General features: G+C 43.4%; 1 protein-coding gene across 1 annotated transcript; it reads right to left on the bottom strand.

Annotated features, from left to right (window-relative positions):
- Nucleotides 1-278: 278 nt before the first annotated feature.
- On the bottom strand, nt 279-18,621 carry ndufs4 (NADH:ubiquinone oxidoreductase subunit S4). The gene is made up of 5 exons (XM_069707886.1): nt 18,512-18,621; nt 16,116-16,194; nt 2,109-2,281; nt 1,865-1,938; nt 279-478 (listed from the first exon to the last, which is right to left on the bottom strand). Exons 1-5 carry the CDS (start codon nt 18,592-18,594, stop codon nt 375-377), a joined length of 513 nt encoding a protein of 170 aa, XP_069563987.1. The 5' UTR covers nt 18,595-18,621; the 3' UTR covers nt 279-374.
- Between the last annotated feature and the right edge of the window lie 227 nt (nt 18,622-18,848).

Raw genomic sequence — 18,848 nt, 5'->3', positions numbered from 1 at the left:
TTTAAATTCCAGTTGTGCAGCTCTCCAAACACTGAAACGATTTGGGTAACAGGATAGAAACAAAACGCTCATGCAGGAAAAATGTCACTCCTTTTGGCCTCCAGATATATTTATCTCTGTGTTTAAACAGGTTGTAATTGTAATAATATGTTGCCCTTTGTTTTGCTGTTGCACAACTCCACTCCGAGAACAAACACTTCATTAATCGGGTGGGCTACATTAGGTAGTCAGTAATGAGGTGAATGTTTGAAGAATAAAAAGCGATAATGACCCAAATGTTTGGTTTACACATTTATAATTATGCATTTATTGACAAGAATGATACAGGTCTGCTGAGGGACGAGCGGAGGTCAGGCCCACTAACAGATGGGTGTTTACTTAGCGGACCTCCGGGTCCTCTTGTCCCAGGAGAAGTTTGCTCCGTAGGATTTCACGCGGGGCTTTGAGCTCCTCTTCTCTGTTATGTCGTAGCTCCAACCTGAAGGAAAAACATCAGCGTGAGCGATGGGGGGGGGCGAGAGCGTCACGTTTGTTCTCTTTGGATGACTTCCAACCACAATGAGGTGTTTTGTAGACATCAACAGGCTGTGTGTAGTCAGAACGACTCTAATCGCTTTCATGGTGCAATAAACAGAGAAAGCCAGTTTCCTTTGCTTAGTTTCAACAAACTTTCCCAGATGGTTGAGTTCTCTCTGTTGAAGTGAACTGCACTAATGCTCGACACAAAACCCGCTTCGTCCACGTTCAACTGGTTCAACCTGTGCTCAATTGTCTAATGGTCTGGTTGGTCCGCCACAAGTGTTTTCTTCATCTTTCAGTATAGTGTAAGGAAATCCTCTCCTTGTCGTCAGGTGCTGGTTTACTACTATCTCCGTCACCTGACGACCGTCCAGCTTTCAAAGCTTGAATCCACCACGAACATTACAAAAAAAAAAAAAAAAAAAAAAAAGCTACGAATATACTGCCGACATCCAAAGATGGTCTCTGCTAAGACCGATCACCGATTTATCGTTTGGTTGATACCCTTTATCGTATCGTGTAAGCAATTTATGTAAAAATCATAACAAAATGACTTGAAATAATAAACCAAAAAGCTTTGAGTTACCACTCAGGAGGGTCAAGTGTTCCAGTGACACTCTGCATTATAAAAAATTAAAAAAAAAAAAAAAAAAGATGTAACTGACACTATTTTCGACTGAATCGGAGTGCACGTTGATCCAGATGAAATCGTGTTACTCCAGCTCAGACTACATCCCCCTCTGACGCAGCAACACCGGCAACCGCCTCAATACCCGCAAGCGCCGCTTCCTCAGACATACAGCGCCGCTGTCTCGTCCAGCAGTCGCTCAACTCAGAGGAAGGAGATACGAGTTCCCAGACGGGTCCCGTCGCACAGCGTCGGAGCGCGGCGCAGCAATTTGCACAAAGCGGGAGGAAACGATAAACATCCTCGGTCGCGTCACTCGAGCGATTTGTGATTTTTCTGAAGCATTTCCAGGGCCTGTGTTGTCGATTCCTTAAATCTGACGGGCGCTCTCTGATCGGGTCAACTGGTCAGATTGCGAATGCACACGTTCCAGCGGTCACAAACGTGCGCGTAACTCTGGCGCTCGTGTTGAGCGGAGGACCTCGAATACAAAAAAACAACAACTTGGGACTAGTCACCCAGAGGTTATTAAATTACTGTCCCGCACTCCACTTGTGTACAACAGGAACTCTTTGATCGCACCTCGTATGTCGTTACTACATTTTGTCATTTTTTTTAAACTGAATTGATTGGCTGTGATTAGTGGAGCCACTGCATTCACTACATTATTACATGTCCTTCTTCACACATTTATTTGTTGTGGGTTTTTTTTTTTACCATTTTTCTCAGCAAAAGCAATTGCATCTTCCTTGGAGGAGAAGGAGAGGACCATGTTGGATAAAGGATCCCCCCTAAAACAGGAAATGAGCCGTTAGCCACGCGGACATCAACGGCAAACCCTAAATATCACAAGAAACGTGTTACTATCCCAAAATCAACGACATGTTGCGGGGAGTCGAAGCAGCCGCCGCACGTCGAAAACGATCTTGTTTATGTTGTGTAGAAACCGGGAGGTTCTTACGTGGAGGCCCAGCCCATCAGCGGGTTCTCCCAGCGCTCCCTGGTGTCGAAGTCCATCTTCCACTTCTTGGTGCTGTTGATTCCCGACTGCATGGCCGTCTTGGTGGGCACGAAGATGTGAACCTTGCGAGTCTTGATGTGCTCCTCGGGGACCCCTGTGAGAGTGCTGATGTCCTGCGGGACGGACGGAAAGAGATTATTTCAGACCGGAGGAGACCGGGAAATCCAACTGGTTCAGGCGACCGCGGAGAAACTGAAACCCGTATGTGGTGTTTGTAATTCATAGAGAGGAACCGTGATTACGTTTGACCTCATTTGATCACACTTTATAACACGCGTTCGGGCTGAGGTCATGCGAGTCCTGCTCCGGCTACTCGTCAGCAACCCTGCGGGGGGGGCGGGGGGGCGGGAGGGGGACTCGGTGAAAATGTACAAACCAGGTTTGTAAAGAAGGAAAAGAAGGAAAAGGGTTCAGAGCTCTCCATCTCTGCATCTACGTGTGAACTGACATGTTTGTGGTTGCCGGCGGGTTTCCACTCTGACCTGCTGACTGATTTTCTCTCCTTTACAAAAACGTTAAAAAAAAAAAAAAATAAGACTTCATGCAAATAAATATGCTGGCAATGTCATTTGAAAGTTACAACTTTTAAGACCTGACAACATGTTCTCCAGGTTAGGAAAAACGGGCTCAGGAAAATGTTCGGTGGATACAAAAGGTGCATGTGTAATCAGCTGCTTTATGTTTTATATTTTTGTTCTTCACATCAATCTGTAGAGATTTATTTCCACTTTTAAATATTGAGGTCAAATAAAAGTTCAACTGCATGCTTAATGTCAAATAAAACATAAAAATAAAAAATAAAAATTTAAAAAAAAAAATCCATGGAGTGAACACTTTTTATAGGAGCCATAAACCAGTCTCAAAGTTTGGATTATATTTTTATTGTTTCGGTGATCTGATGGCCTTTTTGCCAGCACGACTGCGAACAACAACAGATGAATCTTTCCTGAGTTTTGGCCCGCCAGAATTTTTTATATTTTAATATGTTGCTTGTAAATGTCCAGCATTGTTTACTGGGCTGCGTGCTTCTCTCAGGTAGAAGTTCAGTAATTCGCTTTTGGGGATTTTTGGACATGCAAACACATTATAGCTGATTAAGAGCAACATAAAAACAAAACGTAACAAGAAGGAGCTTAAAATGAGTTTGTCATCGCCAGCCGTTAATGAACTTGGTATCACAAAGCTGACTCGCTTTTAACTAATGGAGATCACCGTGTTTACCTACGCTGCACAGCTAACTGGCTCCAGGTTAACTTCAAAGGATGGCATCAAAAAGCCCCGCAGGATCCTCCCTCTATAATAAAGAGGGTACTCTGTGTACTCTCATAAAATGACTTATTTTAACCTTCACCATGAACTTTTCTGAACCTAATTATGTGGTGTTTGGTGCCTAAACTAAGGCCAGTCGAGGCAAAGCCTGACACCGGCGGGGTTTCCCCTAGTGGACTGAAGGGTGTATTACACGCTTTGGCATTCGGGTATTATTTCTACATTTTGTACACTGCCCTTCTTATTACACTCTGTTCGTGTCGTTCTATTATCGATATTTCACCATGAGGAATAACACCATTTGCATTTGCCACCGTGACTGATTTCCCCTGCAGGTTCCACTGTTTTCATCTCATTTCAAACGTGCTCGGTGCCGAACGGATAAAGTTCAGAGTTCGCTGTCGATAACCGGCTTTGTGAACCCGGCCGTCCGTGTCAGGCTCAGTGAGTGCCAGATAACAGAGCCGGTCTGAGCTGAACTCACTTCCGGCTCCGGACCGTACGCATGCGAAAAGGTCAAACCTGGAGTCGAAGAACAAAACGAGAGAACTGCCATCGGCATCTCTTGTGCTGGTATTCATACTCTTTTACATTTATGGTGACGAAGTTAATGCCTAATACTTGAGGTGATTTATTCCAGACCATCAGAAAGTAGGCCAGCGTGACACTTGGAGGAGGAGGAGGAGGAGGAGGAGGAGGAGGGTCTGGGTGGGGGGGTGGGGGATGAGGAGGAGGATGATGGGAGGGAGGGGGGGGGGCCTGCGGGCAAACAAGATGCATATTCCAGAGCAACTGGAGCCCCTTCAAGCTCCTATCGAGGATCTGGTCCAATTCTTTAGGGAATTAGCAAACAAGCAATGGGAAGTCGGCGACAAAACACCGATGAACCTCCCAGCACGCAGGCAGCAGCCACCCAAGACTGAGGGCTTCCCGGTGCAGCTCTCCTTTCAATACAAGAACTTTACACATTTCAATGGCCATTACAACTTCAAAGAATAAAGTTTTCATCATTGTCTGTCATCTGCCTGCTGATAGGAAGGGGGTCACTTTGCATGAACCCCACAGAAAAGCCCGCACTTTCCTTTGGCAGCGAGGCTTCCACTGGTATTTAAGGCCGGTAAATTACAAGTCCAACTGCTGAACTACTGCTCGTTTCAGCGCAACATCTTTAGCCGTGCTAAGAGGCAAGACTGAGTTTAATCATAAACAAGATCTGCACGTTGAAAAGATTGTCCGACTGAAAGGGAAAAGACGAACAAAAGGGGGGAAAAAAAAAAAAACTTCACAAGTGCTTGGTAATTATTTCCGGCTGCCCTATCTACTTAACCTTAACAATTCCTTCTTGTCACAAAGAGGAGGAAAACATGTTCTCCTCACCGAGAGGGGGTAATGGTTCATGACACAATAGCACACAACACAGTGTTAGAGAGCAACAAAAAAAAAAGAAGAAGGAAAAAAAAAAAAAAGAGATGGTTTTGTTCTATCATGCAGCAGGTAATCAAAAAAATGTTTTATTTGTTCAAACGATCCGTAGTTCAAAAGAGAGAGATCAGATCTTCCTGGGAGTTTCGGAGAAAAGATGTGAACCATCAAAATACTTAGTGAGCTACAACACATTTGGAAAATGAGGTAGAAAAATGTTACAAAAAAAAAAGCACCTTTTGAGTTGAGGTAAATGTAATTGGCAGTCAGAAACATTTAACATTCTGCGGTCTGGTCTGTTCTAGGTGCACGAAAATCGCTCTCTGAGACGCGTTGGAAATTATACCCCGGGGATTAGCAGGCCAGACTATGGTCACGCGTACGTACGTTACATAAACCATAACTGACACGAGGCCCACGTATGGTGCGTCGGTGCAATAATTTGTCCAGATGTAGCAGACCTTAAATCACATCTTCGGCCCGGATGAGCACAAAAGGTCCTTCATGACTGAGGGAGGATGTGTCAAAACAAAAGCTCTGCCAAATCACTGAAAACACTCAGCTCATTATCTGGCATTGTTTGCAAAAAAATAAGAGTCTAGACTTCTATGATACTGAAAGCAAGGAGGGTTATCGGCATAACGGGCTCACCCACAATACCCAGATTCACAAAGGGAATGATTGTGGCTGGAATGTGGTGTGTTCCCAGGAAGACTAGGGAGGGCCGTCACAAAAGGAAAACCCACACGGTGGGCACTTTTTCTTCTGCCATGTACAGGAAGCGCAATGAGAACTATCAAGTTTGACACTATTCACAGGGCCTTCACGGGGCCCTACAATACCTGGCTGGGCAGACAGAATGCCGGGCTTAAGAGAGGGGGGAAAACGGCTGGCAAAGTCTCCGTCACGTGAAAGCGTGTCGATATTTGTGACACCTCCAGGCTACGTGCCAAATAAAGAGCATAGGAGCTTGTCGCTGTGGGGCCGCAGGGCCCACCAGAATGCTGAAAGCCGGTACCCCTAATGCTCCAACAGAGACCCGGGATGGAAGAGCTCAGGGTAAACAACAAAGAAACCTCACTGTGCTGGAGTTTGGAAAAACTGCGGGAAACAACGAGATACTAAAAAAAAGAAGAAAGAAAAGCAGAAAGAAAGTATTTTTCTTGCGGCGGTTGTTACAAGTGCAAAACGCCACCAAATTAAATATTTCTGGAATTAAGTCTATTGTTGGGCTGCTGCAAATTGTTTTGCTTAGAATTGAGATCACAATTCTCCCTCCTTCGCTCCCTCCCTCCCTCTGAGCAGGAGACCGACTGCAGCACAGGCCTGTCAATCAAACAGACACGCCCCCCCCAAAAAAAACGCAGCTTTTTGAGGCTTATTTTCCTAATTAATGATGCGATTGTTTTCAGATGGACCACCGGAAAACGAATCAGAAGAAGTGACTTTAGTGAATGACACCATAACGACTTGAGGGGGGAAGAATTTATTGATTTTGTATTTAATGAGAAAAGTTGAATGGGAGTCTTGTTAGCCGGAAGCCGACCCCTAGTGGCACTCGATAGCATTGCACTCCACGGCACGTCTACACCGGCCTCAACTTTATAGATCTGGAAGCTACATTCACTTTTATATGCAGTCTGTGTTTATGATCAGCACATCGAGTTTGGACAACAGAACGGGAACGCCGTTGTTTTTAGCTCGACACTAAACATGAAACACCTTCGGTCTCTCATGAAACGCAAACTTTGAACAAGTATCTGTGTGCGTGTTTTCTTTTGTCCAGTTTGTCCCTCGGTGGGTTTCTGTTCTTCACCGTCGGCTTCTGCTGCTCTGAATCACGTGCTGCAACGCTGCGTTGTCATTCGTAGGGAGGAGAGAGGAGCACTTGTTGTGATGCAGCTGATGTCTCTGGTGAAAATGAGGCAGAATCGTTGGCATTTGGAAATGAGATCACATCGAGGCGTGACTGGAGATTGTGCAGCCCTACTGCACTGAGATTAATGTGAATCATTTCCGCGTATACATTTTGTGCGTTTAATAAGTTTTGGCGCGGCTCATGATCAATAACACCGAATACTTTTCGTTGGACCGGCTACGACGTCTCGCCTTTTCTACTTGGTCGTAACCACTTAAAATAAGTGGCGTGATTTCCGTTTCATTTCATTTCCTGCTTCAGTCCAACACTGGTTCATGTTAGCGGGCGAGACGCTGCACGGGTTGGAGAGTGTTGTTTCAGCTACCAGAACAAAATACGCTCCTGGAAGTCCAGTTTGAGTAACTGATCCACGAGACTGAGGGTTCACCAGACGCCAACAAACTACACAGCAATTTATAATACTACGAGACAGGACTTTACAACTCTGGAAAGTTATCCTGGTGTCAGTCCTTTTATTTTTAGCTGCAGGGATCACAGGGTAAACAGCAGAAGTCTGGTGTTCAGGTTACACAGTTATATAGCAGGAATGTGCGCTTGGATGCGTTCAAATAAATAAGGAGGTTGCATTTTTCATGTAGTGCTGTTGTCTTTGTGTTTTCCTGCTTTGGGAGGGCCATTATTTTTGCAGTGTCTGACATATTTGTCCGATTACAGCAATCAAAAGAGATTTATTTCTGTAATTTAACTTACAAAAAAAAAACAAAAAAACGGCTTCAATTTGTCTGGACACTTCTGTGAGCGTCGCGCAGGACGGCGGCATCCCTGTTCTTAATCCCGAGCTTCGATTGGCTCGGCCGACGCCCCGTCTGAACTGCTGAAGAAGTGGAGAAGTGGGCAGCGCTTGGTCGTGTGGACGTCTGTTTCTCTAAGTGTTCTTCCAGCCACCGCTGTCCCCGTATCGTTTAGCACATGTTGTCAGTTTCAGATGATTTGCGGGTGAATGTCCACATTTCCTGCACTTCATTTCCTACAGTTTATACAAAGGCATATTAAATCCAGTTTTTCTTGGTCTGTTAGATAAAATATGGTCTCCATATCCTCTCTGATATCCTTTGCAGATCTGGTCCAAATAACATAAAAGATTTTCGTGGTGCGTTGTGCATTTCTCTCGACCAAGAGAGCCTAAAAAGTGGTTTGCCAAAAAGAAAATATCTCAAAATCAGACTGAAAATCTGACTTTTAGAAAAACTTATAAAGTAATAGAAATCACATGAAGTTTTCTAAAGAACAATTTAATTTTCTCTTTGCTCCCCTACTTTGAGAGCTTTGAATAGTGGCGAGTAAAACAACCTCAACCCATTACTGCTCGTTCACTTGGTGATCTGAACAGCTCCGTCTCACTCAATCATTGGATGCTCCCTGTGTGGCCATTTATAAAAAGAGTGTTATTTTAAAGATAAAATAAACCATAAAAGGGGATTTCACGTCTGTTCTTCCAATGATCCTGGACGACTCGATTATTAGTCGTGAGGATGATCAACTCTCCGATCATGCAGAGAGGTGAGACGATGTGGGACACGAAACACGAAGCTATCATCGTGACACTAACAGTAGAATCAACATGTTTAACTGGCTTATTTTTATTGGCGCACAAAAATAGTTTTAATGAATAAACATTTACGACCACTAGAGGTGAATCGACTTTGATCAGTATTTAAAAGAAACAGACGTTAAATAACAAAGAAAATAGCCCATTGTCAGAATAAGTTGTCAGTGGCGTCCTATTTTTAAGACTTCTTAGGCTTTTCAAAACTAAACAGAGCTTCACACAGGTTGTTGTTGTTTTTCCCTGTTAGTGCAGTAACCAAACAAACAAACAAAGGATGCCTGTGCACGAGTCCCATTTGTAGCGTCACTACCATATTTCTATGAACACCGTGAAAGCCGTGACACAAGTACGGTGCGGGCCGATCACAGCATGAACACCTGTATGCCGAAACTGCAGCTCGGCAGCCGTAGGGGTCAAGAGGTCGGCCGAGCTGAATCATGTTGAGTCAGCGTGTGCTGAAAGCCCAAACACATCACCCTTAACCCCCCACTGTCCGTCCCACACCCAGGCCGAGAGCCTCACTCATCGGCCTCGGCCGGTTCCCACCTCCCGGCGGCTTTGAAGTGGAGAAAGCGTGCCAATTACTGATTGGACAACGGGGGGCGTCTCTAACAGAAACAAATATTATGTCGCTTGCTTATGCGTGGGAGCGGTTCGACGCTGGAGAACGAGAAGCAGCTGGCATGAGGGTCATCTCAGATCTCACGTTACACATACCGGTGATGATCGGAGGGAGAGGACAGAGGACGGTCGGTCACTTGTGAAAATGCTGGATGCAGACACGCGTGTTTGTTTGTGCGTCTCTAATATCATTTAACAAGTTATAATAGTTTAGAAATAACGCAAAACTATCATCAAGCAGAAGTGTGCATCTTCTCCGTTTTACATCGACGTAAACTGAATAGGATTTTGGACTGTTACACGTCTAATTTGGCTTTTTGATGACAGATAAATATATCAGGGAAATAATCATTAGTTGCAGCTTAAAAGCCGTGACCGAGAGTGCACGTTACTTCACGGTTTCATTATCCATTGATCCACCGTTCATGTTCTCAGTTGGCTAGATGATCGTTTCAGCTGCCGCACAACAAAGCAACATGTCGGGAATTACTGTGCTGGCATGTTGTTGCGACGATGACGGACAATAAATACATTAGAAACCAAAAAGGTGAATAAATGGACGTGTAGGCAAACAGAAGCCCTTTTTTTTTTTTTTTTTACCAACCTGCAAACACAACACTTAGCAGCTAGACACTTCCTAAAAGTAGGCAGCGCTGACAAGGCTGAGGAGTCCTCTTAAGAGGCTTATTCTCTATGGAAGAGAGTGTTAATGAATGAAACACTATTTAGTGGATGATACATAATAAAGCCTCTTGTCTGGCACTCTTCAAAGACCAACATCCTCTGACCCACTACTCTAAACTTGAGGCCAGAGAATTTTTTTTTTTTTTTTTTTTTTTTTTTTGCATAAGCGCTCAGTATGAGAGGGTAACCAGACAAAACAGACACTTAAGTTGTCTATGTGCAAAAAAGGAGGGAGGAAGGGGGAGAGGAGGATGAGAGAAAGAGAGGGGGGGGGGGGGGTTTAATGTGGTCTGCTCCACTGTAGGTCACTGTGTGTCTGAGGCCAGACAGGCTTAGAGAACATTCACCCCTGGACCGAAGACTTAGACTGCTGCTGCTAAATATATCCCCATCGCTGGGATAGCTGGAGTCTTATTGTGACTCGGGGTCTCCGACGTCCTGCACGCTGATTTTCTTACGGTTTGCAAATGCGAAATGAAATGCCTTTTTTTTTTTTTTTTTAAGTCGCAGGAGTTGAGTCTAATTTTGACTTCAACACTAACGATCAATCGTTTGGCCACTTCAATCAGCCGATATTGGCCGATCGTAGATATATCAGTATTATGGCCAACATGGACAATTTTCTTTTATAGGTTGTAATGCAGAAAAAGAAGTCGGCGGTCATTTATAAACGGTTCTATTTGTATTCTTTTTTAATTCACAATTACTTGTTTTGGTGCACGGGTGATGTCATTTTGGACAATGAAGTTTATCGTTACGCTGTAAAATAGCTGCCTCCATTCCAGATCTTTGACATAAGTGTCTGACAAGCATATTTCAGTCACTATCGCGTTAATATTATTATTATTATTATTTTTTTTACTCCCAAATATTGGTATCGGCGGTGGCCCCAAAAATCCAGTAGTGGTCAGGGTCTACTTTTGACATTCTCATACACATATTGTGTATCAGGGCGTATGTCGGTCACAATAAATCAGACTGTCAGACTCAATATCTGTAACTCTGATGAAAATTGAGGTCTTTAAAAAACAACCAACAACAGAGCTTTCAACTTAACTGACTTACCGCAGTCAAAGCCCACATCTTTTGTCCAGATGTGATGTCACTTGCCAAGCAGGCGTTGTGCTCTAAATTCACAAGAAACCAAAGATTTCAGATTAACAAACTTAACATGCCACGCATCAGATGGGCCTACCAATTTGATACTCTCTTCCTCTCCCCGTCTTCCTCCCTCCTTCTCCCTCAATTCCCCGCAGTCGAATAACTGTCCTCCTCTGTCTCGTAAAACCCCAGTGCCTTTAGAGAACTCTATAACAAGGCTTCACAAGCGCTTTAAGATTATGGTGTTGTCTTTATGTGGAGAGAGGGAGTGCACTTGGCTGCAGCTGAAGCCGGACTAGACGCTCAAGACACTCGGGCCTAAGTGGGAGATATTGTGTTGCATATTGAAGCAGCTGTTATGGTTATAACCACAGTTGTTTCTGCAAAGGGCCGCAGAGGAAAGCAGAAGGCCTGACTCTAATTGACGGAGGTCGCAGACATTCCGTGTAAAGCTGTGTATCAGTGGCGAGCCAGCCGGACCCTGAGAGCTGCCCAGCATGCTTAATCAAACAGTAATTACAAACAAAAGCAGGTCGGCATGGGCGCTCCAGGGAACGGCTTCGGGCACTGGAGCTCCATCACGCAGGTCTTTATATTTGGCATATTTCTGAAATTCAGACAATGGCCACAAAGTTTTGCCCATAAAAAAAAGTCAAACTTCAGAACTCAAACATGCGATAAGATAAAAAAAAAAAAACAGTCAAAGTAACTGAACTAACTAAATGTTATTTTAATTATTTTATCTATGTTTTCGCTAACCAGTTCTTTCTACTCTGTGAAATAGTAAAAAAAAAAAAAAAGAAAGAAGAGAATTAGTTGCCTAAAGCCTCTCATGGCGTCATCAAATTATGTGTTTTGCCTGAGCAACAGTCCAAACCCAAAGATTCATCAATTACTATTATACAAGACAAACAAAGCAGCAAATCCTCACACTTTCAAGTTTCATATCAGCACATATGTCGTGGTGCAGTGGTTAGCATTGTTGCCTCACAGTAAAAAGGTTCCGGGTTCGAATCCGGGCCTGGTCCTTTCTGTGGGGAGTTTGCATGTTCTCCCTGCGCCTGCGTGGGTTCTCTCCGGGTAATCCGGCTTCCTCCCATCATCCAAAAACATGGTTCTAGAAATGTACCTTAGGTGTGAATGGTCTTTGTTTCAGTCTGTCTCTATGTGGCTCTGTGTACCCTGCCTTCGCCCAAAGTGAGCTGGGATAGGCTCCAGCCCCCCCGTGACCCTGTTCAGGAAAAAGCGGGTATAGATGATGGATGGATCAGCACATATTGGACTAGAAACACAGATACTGTTACATCTGGGACAGGCCAAATTCCAATAAAACTGGCCGGCCAACATATCAGTCGGTCTCTAGTAATACAGTGATGACTAGGAGGATAAAGGCAAACAATAGAACAGCTTTACTGTAATGCAGTGCAAAACAAGAAAACCAGAAAAAGACAACATTTATGCCATAACAAGATAAATCAAAGACAAAATCTAGTCTCTCATCAACAATTTAGAGCCACTTTTACGACTGAACAAATATCAAAACAGCTGCAGATTATTTTCCTGTTTCCTTTGCCCTGCTGTAAAATTGTTCACTAACAAACACCAACAAAGATCCTTTTCACTGAATTAGTTCAGATTTTTGACCTGCCGCAGACTCTTGTCCTTCACAGCCTAAATTAGTCTGTAATGGAGAAGACCAAACAAACTGTAGCGATGCGACTTCCTGTGAGGTTTGCACTTTCTGGACAGACGAGAACTAAGGACAAGATAACGAGTGTCACACAAACATTCAGACGAGGGTTTTTGGAGTGAATTCAAAATATCGTTTGCCAGGCCAAAATGCAACCTCATCTAAATGAGGTTATTCAGAAATGCTCACGACACACCAGGCAGCACACCCCTTTCTACTCGGCCGCTCCACAGAGAGACAGCGTGCGAACCCAGCATAACCTCTCTGCGGATCGAGATCTTTGTTGGATTGGTCGAACCAGAAAGCAATTCACACTTATTGACAGCTTGATGAATGACTAGCGTGCCGACATACACTGAATGCCCAAAAGGGAGAGCGCTCTCATTGCCCTCTTCCATGTGAGACGGAGACCACTGTACTGTAAACAGCTGAGGGCCTCTCTTTTCGGCCTGTCTGAGTGAGCATTAGAGTACTTCCCGCCGTCGCCAGCAACAGCATGCCACAAAGGAACCTCTGTGGCCGACAACACTGAAGTGGCCACTGTCTTTTTTCGTGAGTCTCAGGGTGTCTCACAAACTTTTTTTTTTTTTCATGCAAGCTTCTTTTCTTTCACCCCCTCCCCTCCCCATTTTTTAGAGGCCCTTTTTCTCTCTCTCTCTCTCTCTCTCTCTCTCTCTCCTCTGCTGTTCCTCTCAGTGGCCCCTACTGAGAGGACAGAGACAGACACTCCACCCAGCCAAAGGTTTGTCTGCCAGTATGGCCAGCTTTGGTCGGGGACAAAAGCACACTGACGCTGCCCACACTGCAGCCCCCCTCCAAAACAAGTCCACAACAGACTCCCACATTCTCCCCAAACTCCCTCTTTCTCCGATATCTTCTATCTCGTCAGTCCTTTAATGACAAAGCATTAACTTCAAAGATCAGTCTTTGTTTTGTACAGTGGGTACATTGCTAACCTTGGCCACTTCAAATGCTTCTTATCATTGTTTAGGCTGCGTTCGAGCACTTAATGAAAAGAGGCTCCAAAGACCCTGTCTGCTGAGAAGCTACAAGCTATAAAGGCTATATACGTAGAAAAAGCAGCTCTGTGCAGTGACTGCGTCCCTGTTGCCACGCAAACTAGCTTTGATTACACATTTATATCTGTGATTAAAAGTGCTTTTGCTGCTACGCTGTGTGCCGAAGCCTTCACAATTTGTCAAAGATTGACAAATATTCTTCAGTTTGTTTGACCGACAGCTCAAAACCCCAAAATATTCAGTTAACACTGATGTCAAATGAAGAAAAGCAGCAAAGCATCTTGATGGAAGAGTGGGAATTGGTAATAGTTTGACACTTTTGCTTGTTAAATTACTAACGATTAACTGATCTTCAGAATCATGGCAGATTCATGTTTTTGTACGTGAATGACAAAGACTTCAGACAAAGAAGACGCTTTGCTTTGGCAGCAGAGAGGTCAATCAAAGTTGTGCAAAATAAGTCGAAATAAGCTTGTTTCCAGCACGAATCATTTGTCCATGCTGAACAGCAGGCAAAATGTATGCAAACACCTGACCTGATGTCTTCTGTGCCCTGGTTTCCTGGGTGCATGTGCACACACCGATTCAAACACCACGAGCTAAATCACAGTAACTCAAAGTCAAAGCAACAAATGAAAACTGGTGGGTATAAAAAAATGGAAACCCTTTCTGATGGGGATGAGAAAAATCATTTTTATAAGCGCCATCATTTTTCAAAGGGAAACCACCAATCCACCCGTTTTACAGGTCGTGGACAGTTTAAAGCCTTTCAGGCTGCAGGGAGCTGCGAAAAGTCTAATAAACTGCCTCAATTGACGTAACTTTGGTAAAGGCAGAAGACGACAAGAAAGTGAAAACACAGACTTCTGCAGCCTGCTCATCGCTGGGCTTTCTTCTCACAAGGTAAGAAGCTCAATGCTACATTAGCAGCTACTTATACAACACGTCTGAACCTCCAACTGACGGTGGGTCACGTAGATGTCCGATTTGTTTGACGAGGAGGAACAAAAAACATGACATTTCTGGCTCTGCTGCATCAATTGTAATACGTCTTCACAAATCTGAGTCTGACAGTGTTTTAGCAGAGCAATGTGTCAGTGCAGTCTTTCTCATTGTACAATACAAAAGAAAAGCTACAACGCTGAAGATGAAGAGAACAAATAATTCTTGAAAAAAAATCCCAGTTACCCATTGAACCAAGACCACAAAGTGTAAGACCAAGCTTACAAATGTAAGCTGCATTGAGGACAGCGGAGCACTGATACTCAAATCCAACCTGTCTGCTTTAAAGTGATGGAGTAGACACACTATGGACATTATGAAGTTGCTATGCCAGGTCAATGTAGGCAATGCAACTAACATGCTAATCAAATGGAAATTGTGGATGTTAAACAATGATCCCACGCGTGAGTGTCAAAGCTTCAACACTTCAGAAATAGTCAAATAAATCACTAGTGTTTTTGCTAATGATCATCACTGGTTTAAGGCCCAGTGGTGAGTGCTGCCGGTAACAGCCAGACTTTACTCTCCTCAACTTGTGGAGAGTACCTGATACCTGGTACTACTTTTGGCATCCCCTCAGTTGAGGTTCTGCATGAGCCGAGCCGATCCTAAAAATTGACGTGAAAAAACAGCAGACCACTGATTGGTCAGAGAGAACCCACAATCACTGCATCAGTATGTTGACAACACGGGACGTCTTGCACAAACCTGCCATTGTTAACTCGCCGAGTCACTCGAACAGCCGCAATAAAAAAAAAAAAAATCCCTTTTGGACTACTTGATTAATGGCAACCTGCAAAACCGCACTGTCATCAACTCTATGTGTATGTGCGTTGTGTTGTGTTGTGTTGTGTTGTGTTGTGTTGTGTTGTGTTGTGTTGTGTTGTGTTGTGTTGTGTTGAAGACGGCGTCATAGTGTTTTCATGAGGGGTACCATCTGCAGTGGAAAACAAAATCCAGAAAAGTACCTGGGTCGAGCTGAGCCAGTACCAGCAGTGGGAAAGAGGGCTTGAGACAGAAAGCATAACCCACTCTTTCTACTGTATATTAAAAATGACGCTGTTATTGAGAGGATTCAAATTCAGTCATTTTGGAGGCTGTCGTTTATTAAATCGTAAAATTATTTTAGAGGCTTATCCTCATTTATATAAACACGGTGGGAAAATGTAACAAAATAAAAGCCTATAAAGTTATACATTTTCAAACTCTACATTGTAACCTGACTGGAGGCCAGTGAGGAAAACACCATCAAATGCACAATATGGGTATTCAGTAATTCATGGTCACAAAGACTTTAAGATTTTTCTATAGCAATTGAAAGTTGATCTGATTTTTAGTAGCATCAAACAGTCACTTTGTCATATTGAACTCCTTGTTTAGCTTTACTCCACTCAGTAAACTATTAAGTAGTTGGAGTATCTTCTGTAATGACTTGTCATCAAAAGCTGGAAGGATTGCGAAGAGAGGACAGACCTAACAGTGATGACATTTGCCATTAGCATCATATTGCTACAAAAGCCTTCTGTCTCCGAGCTCATTCTGGCAGCAGATAGGAGAGTTTTTAACCGTTTTTTCCAGGAAAGTAATTAGAAGGCAGTAGATCAGACAAACACCAATCCGTGTGCCACGTTGAACAGGGAAGGATCCTTACCAATTTCTCATCAACTGTGATAAGTTGCGTGTCTTGTCCTGGTTTCTCTGCCAGCCTCCATGTTGATGTGCTTGTAGACCTGAAAACCACGAGGTAGACATTACACGCAAAGCACAAACCACCAGAGGCACAAAGGAGTAAATCAGACAAACAAGTCACACTCTGAAACCACTGACTATCTTGGAGGAAGCGGCGGGTCGAGAATCCTGTGAAAAGGACGCGACAAGGAGGGAATCCCCCCCACCACCTATTAGTTCTGTCTGGTGAATCTCTGGCAGACTCTCACTGTCGTCCTAATGACAGGACGTGCTTAATGTTGGCTGTGGTCAACTGTCAGGCGAGGACTGTGTAGCTCTTTGTCACAGTGCAGCCGTGTCCGTCACTAAACAGCAATGTGCACGTTCCACACAATGTACAGAGAATCACAATCTTAGCAGAATTCGGATCATTAGTTTCGGTATATATATATATATTTTTTTTGTTTTGTTTTTCCTTTTCGTGGTGTCATAAATTAAATACTTGGGGCTTTTGCCTGTTTAATTCACGAGGTCGCTTACTGGATCTTAAAATAAAGTCTTTCAATAATGAAGTTAGTTTAAGTCTCAATTCTGTTTGTTACTCTTCAAACATGAACCACGTGTATCAATCAGTTTGTTAAACTACTGGTTTGCCTTTTCACTTCCTTTGCTGAAATGTTTTTGTTTCGAAAGCCAACAAACTGTCAAAGTAATTGAAGTAACTTATTTCTTGAATTAACTTACCTTCAGGACATGAAACTTATTTCTAATTTGACAATTTCATTTTCAGTTGGCCAACAATGTGTATCTTTTGGTTACATAATGCAATCACACCCGTCATCTATTAATGACCTCATGTAGTCAATGATGATGAGGTCTAATAAGAAAAGCCAGGAAAGCTCCCACTTGTATTGTGTAAAGAGAATATGTCCATTTCTATCATTCTGTAAAAGAAAACGTAGACGTTTTTCTGCAACGTGCAACACGTCAGTAAAAACTGCTCATTTTTATTGTTCATTCACTGCAGAATCTCTTCACCTGACAAAGAACCAAATACAGCTCAAAATGGTTTTAAAATCCATTTTGTAATAATTTAACAATTTTAAAGGGACAATTCAGCAGGTGGTTGGAGGGTTTAATTTAAAGAACAGCGTTGCAGACATTTATATAAGTCCTAATATCATAACCTGTGAAGGTAAATCATGTCAGCTGACTCCGGCTGATGTGCGCTGGGCCACTTGTTTAGTTCGATCTGACATTTCTTTTTTTTCATGACTTTAGTTTGATCTGGTATTTATCTCAATCGGTCGCAGGAGAACATGACAAGTCGTGTGGCTAATGTTATGGCTATTTATGCTGTTTTTGCAATATCGTATTTAGATTATGAGGACTGTAAAATCTTTAGCAATGTTGTTCCAGTTAATAGCCGAACAAGAACGCAAACGGTGATCACGTAACTCCCGCTACTTTCAGGAGACATCATCGCTGTATTCATTTCACAGGATCTCAAGACTCTCTCCACTGTAGTAATGTGACTTATCCCTCCTGCTCAATGACAAAACCCCGAATAAAGCATGCTCCTATGCAAACGTAGGTCTTCACACAAACTCATTTACAGCAGCAGATTTTCAGGCGGTGACTATTTTGTGGTGTATTTGTCTATTTACAAGTAAAAAAAAATTTTTTTTAAAAAAAAGCCTTTAGAGATTATTGAGGACGAACATTTTTCAGCATCTGGGGGGGTGGGGGGGGTGAATCAAAGCAGAGGCAGATCAAAACAGATGTAACTTCAAGAAATCCAGCCATCAATCCGATATTTAATGTTTTATTTGCGTGTATAAACGTGTTGGTTTTATGACCAGGAATATCCGGTCGATGTCACATCCGACAGCAGACCGGAAGTTGAACTGAAGTTAGCTGTGGAGACTCAAGTCTTTGAAATTCGCCTTTCCAATTAGGTGTCTTATTGAATAAAGTCCTCCCTCTGGCCGATTATTAATAATGGTATGTAGCACGTGCAGCCGTTTAATTGTGTTGGTACTTAAATTGATTTCTTGCCCGACCTAGCGTCGGCTAATTAGCTGGCTAGCCAAGTGTTGTGAGGACACTGACATTATCTAACAGCCTTTAACACTAAACGTGCCGGCAAGAGCGCAGTCAGGTGTGTAAAGTCAAATACGATGTCCGATAAAGTTATAAATCTTGTAACGCGCTTTATTAAAAGGCTGCGATGCGGATTATCGTACAAGTCTTGTTAGCCGGTCACGTTGCACCTACGGCCTCCTTCTTTAGTCGACTTATAGCGAAATATTTCAAACAAACTTCATTTCTTGTAACACGCACGGACGTAACATTAATAAACAACTAACGTGGAGTTACCTGATTGGGTTCAGGAACATTCTCGAGGCTGCATTGATCGCAGAAAAACGTCCCAAGCCGAGAAGTGACATTGAGGACGCCATGTTTGTTGTCAACAATGACGTACGGCGAGCGCGAAGGAACAAACAGTACGAACGGGCGACGGAGACAGCTGGCAGGAGGAGGACTGAAATGACTTTACAAGGATGCGTCACGTACAGAGAGACATGTCCAGACACATCGAGCATCTATTTACGCCGCGGATGTTTGTTTCATATTACAGAGAGAGAGAGAGAGAGAGAAAGGAAAACACGATGATGGGAAGGAAACGGAATTCACTTTTGCTTTTTTGGCGTTT

This window comes from Brachyistius frenatus, unplaced genomic scaffold (assembly GCF_029030835.1).
Source record: "Brachyistius frenatus isolate BFR_SWC_R1_liver_20210118 unplaced genomic scaffold, ASM2903083v1 Contig_72, whole genome shotgun sequence".
Classification (NCBI taxonomy): domain Eukaryota; kingdom Metazoa; phylum Chordata; class Actinopteri; family Embiotocidae; genus Brachyistius; species Brachyistius frenatus.
The sequence above is the reverse complement of the archived record's forward strand: the minus strand, read 5'-3'. Positions and strand labels throughout refer to the sequence as shown.